We start from the raw sequence: 12,733 nt of genomic DNA, 5'->3' as shown, positions 1-12,733 counted from the left end.
TTGACAGTGTATCCTCTTAATAAACAATGGTGCCAGAGGCTAGGCTTAAGACTTGACAAAGAGACTAACCCTCTTCTATTACTTGAGGAAAGCATGAGGTAAAACTCAGGTCCTTCAAATCACTGGCTCTAGCACAATGAGAGCCAGGAAGCACACCAAGTACCAATGAGGCTTACTAGGAGGTCACCAGTCACATGTGATGTGCACAAATACACCAGGGTATACTGAGCTTCAGGATTTGTCAGTTTAACGCTATTCTTGGGAACCGTTCCATTTGCACAAAAAACTGAGAAAGACCACTTGTAGAAACTGATGACTACTGAACCAGACAGACGTCTTCTGTAATAATGATTGGTAGGGAATCACATTCAAATCTATTGAGAGCTCAGTCTATGATCTGTGTGATTTCCAGTGAAGATTCCTCCTCCCCTCCCAGCATTTCGCTCTGATCCCAAAGGTATTTTACATGCTTGCCAGTTAATGAGATTTTCCATAGCTACAACTTTCTACTTTTACTGCTTTTCAATCTTTAAACACATCCAAATATTCCTTCAGATCCTTGACACCTAGGAAGGGTGGGCAAATAACATTTGATTTTTGGGTTTTGGGTTTTTTTTTTGTCTAGGTGAAAAATCTGAAAAGAGCAGGGAATCTCAGTGATCAAATGAAACTGACAGGGGGTGTTGGAAGGTAAAATGAGGACCCAGGCAGTCTCCAAACTTTATTGGACTCATAGTAAGTACCAACCACCCAGAATTTGCCTTTTGTACTGTATCATATCAATTTTATGTTTCTGTTCTACATGGTTATAACTCATTCTGACTTCTGACTTTTGGCAAGGACAGTAGGACATACAGCCTTGAGGGAGAGGAAAAAAATAGTTATACAACTTGTGCCCTCCCCATGGATAGATTTCCTTAGAGACATGAATATAGTATCAGGCTCGATGGAGAAATCTTTTCCAGATTTCCCACTTGCTATAAATAAAATCTTTTAAATAAATTTTAATAAACACAATCTTTCTTGTTTACATTGTTACAATTACCTTTCTGAAGAATGGCTGTTAAGTGTTCACCTAGAAGTTGCTTTTCTACAGTAGCAATTAGTGGCTTCCTATAGGAAAAAATGTTTAGAATTATTGACATTCCCCAACACTGGGGATTTAAAGTCTGTCCTGAAAAGAATTGTAAAATAAGCTATTTTCTGTTAGTCCCAACGTTCTTTAATCACAACTAGTAGAAAGGCCCTGGTCTTCTGAAGTCTAAAAGAGGGAAGAACTTGCAGCCTTGGGGACTTGTACTTGCACCGTGAAGCAACCGATTCTGTGGCCTCACTGTGCTTGGCCTTTTCCTGCTGTTAGAAAGGCAACCAAAAAGCTGCCCATGCTGCCCTCACAGGTAGTAGGTAGGAACTGGAGGATCATGGGAGCAGGTTTTCTCTGAGTAATGTCCACTGAACTTTAGTCTAAAGGTCTCAAAGAGCAAAGCAGTCTCCAATCCAGTTTCTGCTGTTGGACACACAAAACTATCCAACACTCAATGAGAACGAATTAAAGCACTTGGCGGCTTACATTATGTTAGTATACAAACCAAAGAAAAAAGCCTCAAAAATCACACACCTGGCACATTTTTATGCCTCAAAAAGCCTTTGAGAAATTAAATACAGATGATAAAACTATTAGGCTGAAGCATGCAGCAATACTTACTGGGTGCTCAGATCCAGATAGGTGATCAATCTGTCTGCTTCTTCTTCTAGACGCCTGTTGACATGATGAAGGTATTCAGGAACCTGCAAAGACAAATTTGTCACTCCCTAATTTTCCTCTGAACCATTAAGAAGACTGCCCAGTCTGACCTACCTCTGATAGAGCTGACAGCCATCATTAGCTATACCACTACAAGTGGTGTGCATGATCTGAAATGATGGACTTTGGCAACTCAGCAAGGGTCACAGAGGAAAAAGTGTTACAAGAACACAGGGAGAAAAACTCAAAGAACTACAAAGGGCACCCCTAGGTGCTAGTCAATTGTAAGAGGCAAGGGTCTGATGATCAACCATACTTTTCAAGTACCTCTCTTTCTTGCATTAAACGTTGACCCTCTGCAGAATACAGACGGGTGGTTTCTTCCAGAAATTTCTGTTCAAAAGAATCTTGATAAATCTAAGAAATAAAGGAGAAAACAAGTCAATTCATCCATTCATTCACTTAATAAATTTATGGAAAAACTGCCATATGCAAACCACAAATTTGGCTTATAAAATACCAAAGTAGAAATTATCTTCTACTTGGTTAGTGGAGACATTCTCTACTTCCAGGGTCTGTGATTCATTTTGCTAGTGAAAGTTCTTCCCCACCATAAAGGCAGATTAGAGCCCATCTCTGATCAAGAATAATATATGGGGAGTTGTGAGGGTTGAAAATTTCATCCAAATTTAATTAGCTAGATTGGCCCACTAAACAGATATCTAATCACTAGGCCTATATATGGATGTAACTTTTCTAGCTTTATAAGTCTACTAGAAATTACACTTTGCTAACTTAGCTTTTGAGAACCTACAGTCAACTGTACACTAAAGGACTTTAGTGGAGGAAGTAAAAAACAAAAAACAAAAACAAAACAAAACAAAAAAAACAACACTCACCTGTAGATCTGAAAGCATACTCAGAAGGCTTCGAAGCAAACTTCTATCAATTGCTTCACCACTCCTTTCTCTCTCAATCAAAAGGAGAATGCCTTCAATAGTCTTGTTCTGGACTTTCTGATCGCTAATTATATGGGTCCTAAACAATTCTAGACCCATGTCCCTGAAAGTCAACCAGACAATGTCGTAAATAATCAGCAGCTTTTGAAAATTTTAACTTTTCCCACAAATTGTAATTATAATTCTTAGTTTTGAATCAGCTACTTTACAAAGTTTGTACATGGGCAGAATGAAATAGGGAGTTTTTTGTTTTTTAATATTCTACTAGAATACATTTATATCTTTTATTATTAATCAGAAACAAACCTAAACTTCAGGTTTTCTCTATGCTGAGTTTTCTTATGGTGCTATCTCTAGTATAGTTTCAAAGTAAACTATTAATAAATAAAAATGAGTGATCAATAAAAACTGGCCCAAATAAGAGTATAGTTTGTTTTTTTTTAAACAACCATTTTTTGGTATTAAATTTGCAATACTTTCTCCATGTACAGATGATGTCATGTTGATTATTTAATGTAGAAATTATCTCCTCTGGATATTCCAAAGCACATACTTTCAATACAAGCTAGCTTGCTCTAACATACAGTTCTACTGTAACTTTGTCTACTGATATGTATTAAAGGAATATGAAAAGATTTTAGTATGCGCAAGCCATAATTTTAGGAAAATTACATTGCTAACCAAAGTTCAAAGGCAAAAAGAAATGGCCTGGGAATAGATCATCAATGTAGATCAGTGGTCCTCAAACTTTTTAAATAGGGGCCAGTTCACTGTCCCTCAGACTGTTAGAGGGCCGGCGGATAGTAAAAACAAAAACTCACACTCTGTCTCTGCCCCTCAGCCCATTTGCTATAACCCGGCGAGCCCCATAAAAGTCCTTAGCCGGCTGCATCTGGCCCGCGGGCCGTAGTTTGAGAACCCCTAAGAGTTAAGCCTATTTATCTATTTGAGGACATTCTTACCAAATTGAAGGCAGCATTGAATTCTGGAGTACATAGGTTCTATCCAGGAACAAAAAAATGCTCCTGATCATGATCTGGAAGGAAAAAAAGAAATCATACTAGTTTTTTTGTATTTTTTTTTTTTAAAGACTAAAATATCATTTGCTCATAAAAAGACCTAAAAGGAATGAAAAGCAAACAGGAAGTATATATGGTGCACATGCACACACTTGTGAAATCAACACTCCTCTCTTTTCAGAAAGGAAAATTTTATAGAATAATCCTATTATTTCCTTATTCAGAAACAACATCAAGTTACATGCAATACTGCTCAATGGAAGCAGGTTGGTGGCCAGAGACGGTTCTAAAACTGTGTGTCTGTGATAGATTAGAAACACATTGGAGATCACCTAATCAAATCCTTTTCTTTTACAGCACAGGGATATAAGTGCCAGAGAGGCAAGTGGCTTGCCCTTGGTTACACAGTCAGGGGCACAGCAGAGCCTCCAATGTACTAGGCTGCCACGAGCTGCCAGACTGATTTACAGAATACCAGCTCTACTGAGATCCAAATGGATAACAGAAAAGTTAGGCTCTGACCAGGCTTAAACCCAGAAACCACAGGTGGGCCTCACAAATGAAACACAGACAGGATTTTTTATAGAGAACATCTGCCAATTCTCTGATGGGACAGAAATATTAAACTTTAAAAACAACAACAACTGCATAAAAGACATTAAAACCCAAGTCTTTTAGAATCTCTTAATTTCATTGGTAAGGACACTTCTTCCATTGACAATGTCAGAAGACTGAGGGTTGCTGTGGCTCAAAGAGTCAACACTCTGTGGTCAACCTGATGATGAGTCTTTCTAGGCACAGCCAGTTAAGTCTTGACCAACAGATATCCACTCAGTCACCAGGCCCATATTCCCAGCTCTTCCAGCTTGGCAGGACCTGCCAGAATTTACCCTCCTGGCATGGCCTTCAACAAGTCAGGGTCGCCTCCATACCATGAGATAGGGTATCAAAGCAGAACTTTAGGGGAGGTTTTGAATTAACATACAAAATCTAAAATGAACAAATATCTCTACTTAAAATTTTAAAACATCAAAAACATCTATTTAAGAACCAAAACAAATATTTTAAAAGTACCTACTAGGATATTAAAATTATCTTTAAAAAACATCTAATTTTCATTTTTTCCTTTCCTGGACTCATTCAATTATGTTTCTACTCCAGTATTTTTGGCTTAACTATAAAGACTTCTTGGAGCTTACCATTTGTCTGCAGTGATTTTGCCAGCATTTATCTATCTTCTTTAGAAACAGAACACTGTCCAAAGAATCCATGCAGGGATGTTAAGAAAATGTTAACAGTCTAATGCCAAATAATACATGAAAGCAGTTTTGAAAATAAACAAGGAGAAGGTCCCATACAATGAACTACAAAATACAATTCTAGAACATGGTGCAATTTCTTGACAACGTTAATGTTTTCTCTAAAGGTTGCCTTAAAGGGAGAGTTGAAGGCCCCTTCAGAACTTTCATTCACTAAGTCCCACATTTCCAGGATCTAATTTAAGATTCATTCTCCCTGCCTCATCCGTGTTGGAAGTTTGTTAGGGGAAGAGGCCAAGTACACTTTATTGGTACTAACTTCATATACTATAAAATTAGGTTATAAACATACAGTTCCAAAACCCCAAACCTGCTACATTGCTTTCCAAAAAGGCAAATGGAACTGAGCTGAAAATGTGGAGAGAGAATGGAAAGGCAGATAAAATACAATGTGCTCAATGTTGTTTGTGCTTTAAAAAGGATATTCTCGGAATTGGTGAATCTGGGATTTGATGTGCTCTTCACAAATCTGTCTCAGCTGTTTGTATAAGTTTGCAGATATCTTATAAGAACAGAGGTTTTCCACAGCCTGCAAAATTAAACCGATATGCATCTCTCATTATTAGTGAATTGGAGGATTTTTTTTTTCCCAGAGGGCTGTAGATAGCCTGGATTTTTCATTGCTTGCTCATACCCTTTGGCCATTTATCAACTTGGAGATAGCTACTATTCTTATAAATTTGAATCAGTACTTCATATATCTTAGATTTAACTAAGACTCCAACTTCCTGCAAAGGTTTTTTTCCTGGTTAACTCTTTTCCTTCTAATTTTTACTATTAGATTTGTTTGTGAAAAAACTTTAAATATCATGTCATCAAAATTGCCCGTTTTCTCTTCAATGAGCTTCTCTATCTTTTGTTTGACCAAAAGCTCTTCTTTGAAATGCTTAAGATGATGATGGACTAATACACAGAAAAAAAAAAACAAAACATTTTTGGTCATGGTTACTATAGAGATAGCCTTTGCCTGACTATGTATATTATAAGGGTTCTGTTTTGTTGGTTTTTTTTTAAGTTGGTGAGTGATGTGGAGGAGAAAATAAGTTATTTTTTAATTGGAAAAAAGACCAAACACAAGGACCATCTTAAAGAATGGAAGAAAAGATACCCATGATTTACATCAAAATACCCTTTGATTTAATTTATTTTAAAAGCTAGCTAGCATACTTAAGAATAGTTAGACATCAAGATAAAAATCACTAGATTCAATCAAGTATTCTACTAAAATGAACACATCTGTAGATAAGATTAAGACACTGCCCTGAGGAGATTCAATTCTCAGCAACTGTGACATACAAAAGCTATCAACTTACACACTGATTTGTTACAAATCCCAATTCCTTTTTCTTCAACATGTAGGCATAACTCTCTGGGTACTGTTGTTACCTCAATCAAAAGATTAATACCCACAGTGGGCTAAAAGTTTGCTTCCTATAATTAAAAATTTTTTTTTTCTCAACTGGAAAAAGCAGAGATGTCACCAGGACTTTTATAACAAGAGGTACAGTATATAATTATGAGGAATTTCTCCCACATAAGGTTTCAGTTTAAGAATATTTAACCAAATATAAATTTGCAAAACAGTACAATTGATAATCCTAAGACAAATGATTGCAATTTCATGTCCTGTAGAAGCTAAATTGTTCTCTTCTTAATGCCTGGACTGAATGACAAAGGGACAACCTCCAGGCTGCGCAGCAGAGTTTAGTGGTTATGTCTCTACCAACTGTGTTTCAAATGTAAAATAGCTGTCACAGAGAATAAAAAGGATTCTGAAGAAATTTGATAAGAATTCAGATGTAGTGACAAATATAAAAAATATTCTTTTATAGGTCACAATCAACCGAAAAGGAAATCTTTTTCTCCCTTCTCTTTCTCAAAGGTCCCTTTTTCTCTCCTCCCTAATAACTCCACTCTTGAAGCCACATCTTTTACCCTTATCCTCTTCCTAGACTCTAGGTGAATGCTTTCAAATCAAAGAAAGGTCCGTGGACACCTCAAATAGCAAGACGTGAACAAAACTCTTTCCTCTCAAACCTGATGCTCCTCAATGATATTTTTGTCAATGATATTGTGTCTGCCCAAAGTCATAATGGCACCATCCTTGGTTTCTCCTACTCACACTCTTAAATTGAAACTGCAAGTTTTATCATTCCTACCTCTTAAGGATCTCATAGTCCTGCCCTCTCTTCATAAACAGGTCCAGTGAACTAGCTACCAGTTTCTTAAATGGCGGTTCATGACCCTCTATGGGGTTTTGTAACTGAATGTGGGGGTCGCGAAATTATGATCATTGGTAAATGTTTGATTTGTATGCCTATTTTTTATACCTGGAGTCATGTAAAAATTTCTGGGGCAAAAAGGGGCTGTGAATAGAAAAAGGTTAAGGAGCCCTGCTCCATCTCAGGGCCATACTGCAGCAGAGTTCCAATCATCACAATGTTTCCCTGCCCCAAATCCGTCACTGCCTCCCCTTTGCCTATCCCAGACAGTATGGCATTGGAGAATCGTTGGCTGGCTTACAGCTGCCTTATCTTCTAGCACTTCTTTCTACCCATTCTGCATTTCAGCTAATGCTTGGCTGCCCAGCTGCTGATTCCTCTGTTCCAGAATTGCTCTTTACCTCTATCTTCCCCAATCCCCTCAACCAGAAATGAAAATGTGAACTCTGACAGGGAAGTTGCTCTATTTTCTATTTTATTTAGGTGCATGGCTAATCTCCCCTTCTAGATTCTAAGCCCTTAAAATCAAGGACCTTATCTTATACATCTTCTCTAGAACTCCTAGAAGAGTCCTAGGTATACCACGGGATTGATTTGCTTACTTTTTTCCCATTTGCAACCCCTTTTTTTGCCTGAGAAACTTTTACACACCCCAAGTATGTAAGGTATATAAAATATATAAACAACTCAAACATTTGTACAAATCAAACATAACTGATAATAAATCCTAATTTCACTACCCCCCCATTCAGTTACTACAATTTTAGGACTCTCAACCAGAGGAGATCACGAAAGATCTGCTGAACTCCAAGGGGCAATCAAATCCACTGGATGAAGTGAAAGGATATTAATCTTCAGGGTCTGGAGATGAAACCAGGCTGAGAAAAGTTTTTCAGCCAACTACCCCACCTATCATCTAAATTGAAACCTTATTTCTTATCTTCCTGGAAAATCAAGTGAATAAATAGGTTTCCCTTAAAGAGTTTCTCAACTGAGCCCACAGCAGCCAACCCCTGGCAATTCTCTCATTTATTTAAAAAGGTGCTGGGCTGGACTGCCCTCCCCACTCATCACTTCGGGTGTAAGCCGTCCTGCCCTTACATTCAAGCTTTCCAGAGTCTTCACAAAGCACTCCCAGACTGCCCCAGCTGGCAATCATCGCTCCTTCTATTCCTATAGCACTTATCTCTACCATTCATTTGGTAAGATGTGTGATCACAGATAGAGAGAGGAAAAAAAAAAAGAGATAATGTCCTGCCTCTCCAACCTGATTCTAATCCCCTCATAGGCCCAGTCCTTTTTGTCTTGGGCTCTTTTGTCTTTGGACCTCAGGATCCCCACCCGCCCTAGTCCGGTACCCTGTTCTAAGTATGTATTCAATGAATGCCTACTGATGATGAAATACATGCTTCACCTCCGTCTTTCTCCCAGGCCCTGGATCTCTCAGTATGTCTGGTTCTACGGCTGCTGTGAATGATTTGGGAGTTGGGAGTTTTTCTATGAAGGGGTCATTAAGCAGACTCAGAAGAATAAGTAAAGTTGAAGGATAATTGCGATTTGATGAAAGAACTCCAATCTCAGCTGTCCTTTCAATGCAAACAGGATACTTGAGATGGTAAAATCCCATTACAATAAATACTATAACTATCGAGACTCACATCAGAAAGCTGAAGGCTTAGATACAGCAAATTTTGTACAATGAATAATCTTAGCAAATAGCTTAAGTCTCTGGACCCTGACCCTGTTAGTCACAGTGCTTTTGAAAGGTCCAGCAAAGAAATGGGTCAAATCAGTCTCTACTTCATTTTACCATCTGATATTCCCAGCATGCTTAAGATCTCAGCCTTCTATTATCAAAGATTTAGTGTCATTTCATCGCAGAGCTAAGGAAATTTTCATGTCCCTGATATTGTAATGCTGTGCACAAGAAAGGCACTTGATAAGGCAGATAATTTACATTTTGAACTACCATTCAGACATTCATGGTATCAATTCTAATCTTGAGGGAAAGTTTTAATGAACTAAAAGGGAAGAACTTTATAAAGTCCCTTGAAACCTTATTTAAATTTGAGGAATTTGTGAAAAGATATAGCTGGTGCCATTGAAAAATGAAATAAAGCTAAATAAAAATGAATGAAATAAGCCAATTGAGGAATGGCTAAACAAATCACGTTATATGAATGTAATGGAACAGTATATTCATCGCCAGAAGAAACAAAAGGGACAATTTTGGAGAAACCTAGGAAGTATGAACTGATGCAGAAGGAAATGAGCAAAACCAGTATAACAAGGTCTACAATGATAACAATATTATAAAGACAAATAACTTTGAAAGACTTAAGAAAGCTTTTGAAGGCAATGGTCAAGAATCCCAGAGGACTGCTGATTAAGACTGCCATCCATTTCCTAGCAGAGAGGTAATGGACCCAAGATGGACATGGCAAATGAGAGAATATTTTGCTCGACTATCTGTAAAAAGATCTTGTTTTTCCTTTTGTTCTGGGTACAGGGAGATGGAAAAGGGGGGGGGGGGAAGCTTGATAACTGAAAGAAAACTTTTTTTTTTTTTTAAAGAACCCAATTTAATTGAAATCAAACGCTGTGAAATAATGACCAAGCTTAGACCCAAAGAAGAGAGAGAAGGAATTTTAAAAGGAGGGAAAGGAGTTCTAATAAAGAAGAGAGATTAGAAAACATCTCCCCCCCTTCCATCTTTACAGATCTGTAGAATTATGAATGTGGCGATACAATTTAACTTTGAATATTTTAATTATACTCTATCAGCAAACTGAAGAAAATAAGAGTGCATTTAAAAGAAAGGTTGTGGTTTTGAAAGTATATTCAAAAATCAATGCTTGTTAACTGTTCTTTCTGTTCAGCCATCAAGGTAGCAGTTACTCAAGACTCAAAACACCCTCCCCCAACCATCAGAAGTAGCTTGTTTTATTAAGTGATTTTGTTGGTTTTCATTGTTACATGGGGATTTTTAAAAACCCAAGAGATAAAAAACAAACAAAAAATAAAACCAAAGAGCTCAATGATTTTTTTTTTTTTAAAGCACAGCGGCGGTGATAGAAATGAGAATGGGAATGTCCAAAAAGAAATTGGCTCCAGGATAAAAATGGGGCAATTTTGGGTTCCCCTGTGATCAAGGCCCACAGATTTCATTAGAAATTCCCTCCAGAGTGCTAACGGAGGACTAAAGCTCCGAAAAGGTCAAGTGATGTATCCACAGCTCCAAAGTTATTAAAGTAGAAAAGCAACCTATTAGAACAAGAGGTGACTCTACCAGTAAAATGGAGATAATTAAGTTAGCAATGGGTTATCAAGTAGCCAAATAATACAACATAAGTAAAGCGCTTTGTAACCAGAAAATATATCATGATAGCAAAGCCACCTGTATAAAATTTATTCATTCAAGATAATTCAATGTATTGCAACAAGGAAGGAAGGAGAGGGGTACCACTGCTATTGATAGTGATATTCAAAAAGAGATGATCATCAAGGAATCATTTTTTTTTAAATACAAAAGAGAGCAAAAGACAGTTCAAAAAGGGACACAGACAAACAGGTCAATGTTGGAACCACCACAGTCTTTTTAAAACCTAAGCTGTATGCAGTACAGTAGATTCACAGTTTCATATGGATTCCTTTTTCTGCTCTTCGTATAAAGAAATGTTCACGTTGGCTGACATTTGTCAAGTTCATTAAAAAAAAAAAGGGAAAGAATAAAATAGAAGCTGGGGCTGAGATTCACTTTAGGATTTTAGCAATGTATTCTCTATTCTACTCAAATTCCTCTAAAACAAAAGAACTTACAGATCCCATGGAATTTAGTATAACAACTATTTTAAAATCTGTATAGATGGTAATGGCTAGTATTTATATAGTATTTTACAGTTCACAAAGCTCTTTCCTTACATAAAACTAATGCTATTTCTATAGTGCTTTAAGGTTCTCACTAAACTGCATATATATTATCTCATTTGATTTAACCTTCCAACAAGCTTGTAAGATTGTTCTTATTATTCCCATTTGAGAGAGAGAAAGTGACTTATCTGTGGTCTTGCATGCAGTTAAGGTTTCAGAGAGGATGTGAACTCAGGTCTCCCTAACTCAGGTTTGTGTGGCACCCGATTCATTACTTCATGCTACCAATCCCATTCTCAATTACAGTGCCCATCATCAATTTTCACCATTTGGCAATTATTCTTGAGCTGAATATAGTTTTTTTCAAATTGCAAATGTTTGAAATAAAAGATTATAGGCCAATGACAAGAAAATTTATTCAATTTACTCATCCCACTCCCTGCCTTTCCTCCCCAAAGTATGCCCATCCCAAATACTTGCCTGAAAAACTCACTCACCAGTGCAAACATAAGCATACAGCAGCAAATGGAGTGTAGGAAGAACTATAGGTCATGCCTTGGCTTTATAGCTAAAATTCAAATTCAGTGCTCCCAAAATACATTGTCTATTGTGTGGGAGATGGAGAAAAAGCGAGTAAGGAGTGGAATTTGTTAAGAAGAAGAGAAATGAAAATGAAGAAGATTAAAATTTCTCAACCTGAAGACCTAGGAAACAGAGACATAATTTTGTTGTTTCCTCTCCAATAGTACTGACCCTTAGTGTCGTCCCTCTCTGACTCAACACCTGGTTACTATAATACTTTTTTGATAGACTATATATTTAAAAACAATTCCACACTGCCAAGCAGAACTTTCTCATCAACTAGCTAATTTTTACACACTCTTTACAGTTTAAAAACAGGCCAACATAACATACTGAAAGCATTAAAAACAAAAGAGTACCAAGTTGTAGATAATTTTTCCAAGAATTACACTGATTCCAATCTAGGAAGAATCAAGCAATGTTTAACACTGCTAAGTTTCTTTAAGTTAAAAAAAAAAAAAAAAAACCATAAAAAACAAAAAGACACTACAATTCCCTACAATTACAACCTCAAGCTTGTCCCTAGCTACCTATATTCAAGAGTTAAGCAAACTTAACTGAGTCCAACAGACAATTCCTAGGCAAGGTCAGTCCTCCCGCACACAGGGAAAGATATTCTGCACAGGCTAGTCAGCCCCTTGTCCTATTTACTCCAGAAATACATCACAACCCAAACGGCCCAACGGTTAAAAATGCCCCAACAAGATGCCTGCTTCTGTTACCCCCTCAAAAAGACACTCAGTAGATGCAATTGCTTTCCTCCAGATTATGAACCACCTGGACTGCCCAAACTTTTCTTCCTTCAGAGATAAGAAAAACTCCCAGACACAAAACAAGAGTAATATTTTCTAGTCTATTGCCAGCTAACAAGTCAAAGAAGAAGCTAAATATTATCACCATCAACAACTCCTCACATTTATTTTTGTGTGTGACTGGTACAAAACCAGAAAAAGTAGAAGTCATCTCTTTATTAAACCTAGAACAGATTGTGACACATAAGAAATTAAATCTTCACTAA

At 37.2% G+C, this 12,733-nt stretch overlaps 1 protein-coding gene across 3 annotated transcripts in view; it reads right to left on the bottom strand.

Annotated features, from left to right (window-relative positions):
• CUL4B (cullin 4B) overlaps nt 1–12,733 on the bottom strand; it is a 64,882-nt gene that overhangs the window by 23,551 nt on the left and 28,598 nt on the right. For all 3 annotated transcript variants that reach the window (XM_074278241.1, XM_074278240.1, XM_074278242.1), the window contains 7 exons: nt 5,467–5,570; nt 4,922–4,991; nt 3,666–3,739; nt 2,644–2,806; nt 2,072–2,161; nt 1,706–1,788; nt 1,046–1,113 (listed from right to left, as the gene is read on the bottom strand). In XM_074278241.1, coding sequence (XP_074134342.1) covers nt 1,046–1,113; nt 1,706–1,788; nt 2,072–2,161; nt 2,644–2,806; nt 3,666–3,739; nt 4,922–4,991; nt 5,467–5,570 — 652 coding nt within the window. The remainder of the gene's footprint in view (nt 1–1,045; nt 1,114–1,705; nt 1,789–2,071; nt 2,162–2,643; nt 2,807–3,665; nt 3,740–4,921; nt 4,992–5,466; nt 5,571–12,733) is intronic.

Source organism: Sminthopsis crassicaudata, chromosome X (genome assembly GCF_048593235.1).
Source record: "Sminthopsis crassicaudata isolate SCR6 chromosome X, ASM4859323v1, whole genome shotgun sequence".
NCBI lineage: Eukaryota > Metazoa > Chordata > Mammalia > Dasyuromorphia > Dasyuridae > Sminthopsis > Sminthopsis crassicaudata.
Note: the sequence above shows the minus strand (reverse complement) of the source record. Positions and strands in the feature narration are given on the sequence as shown.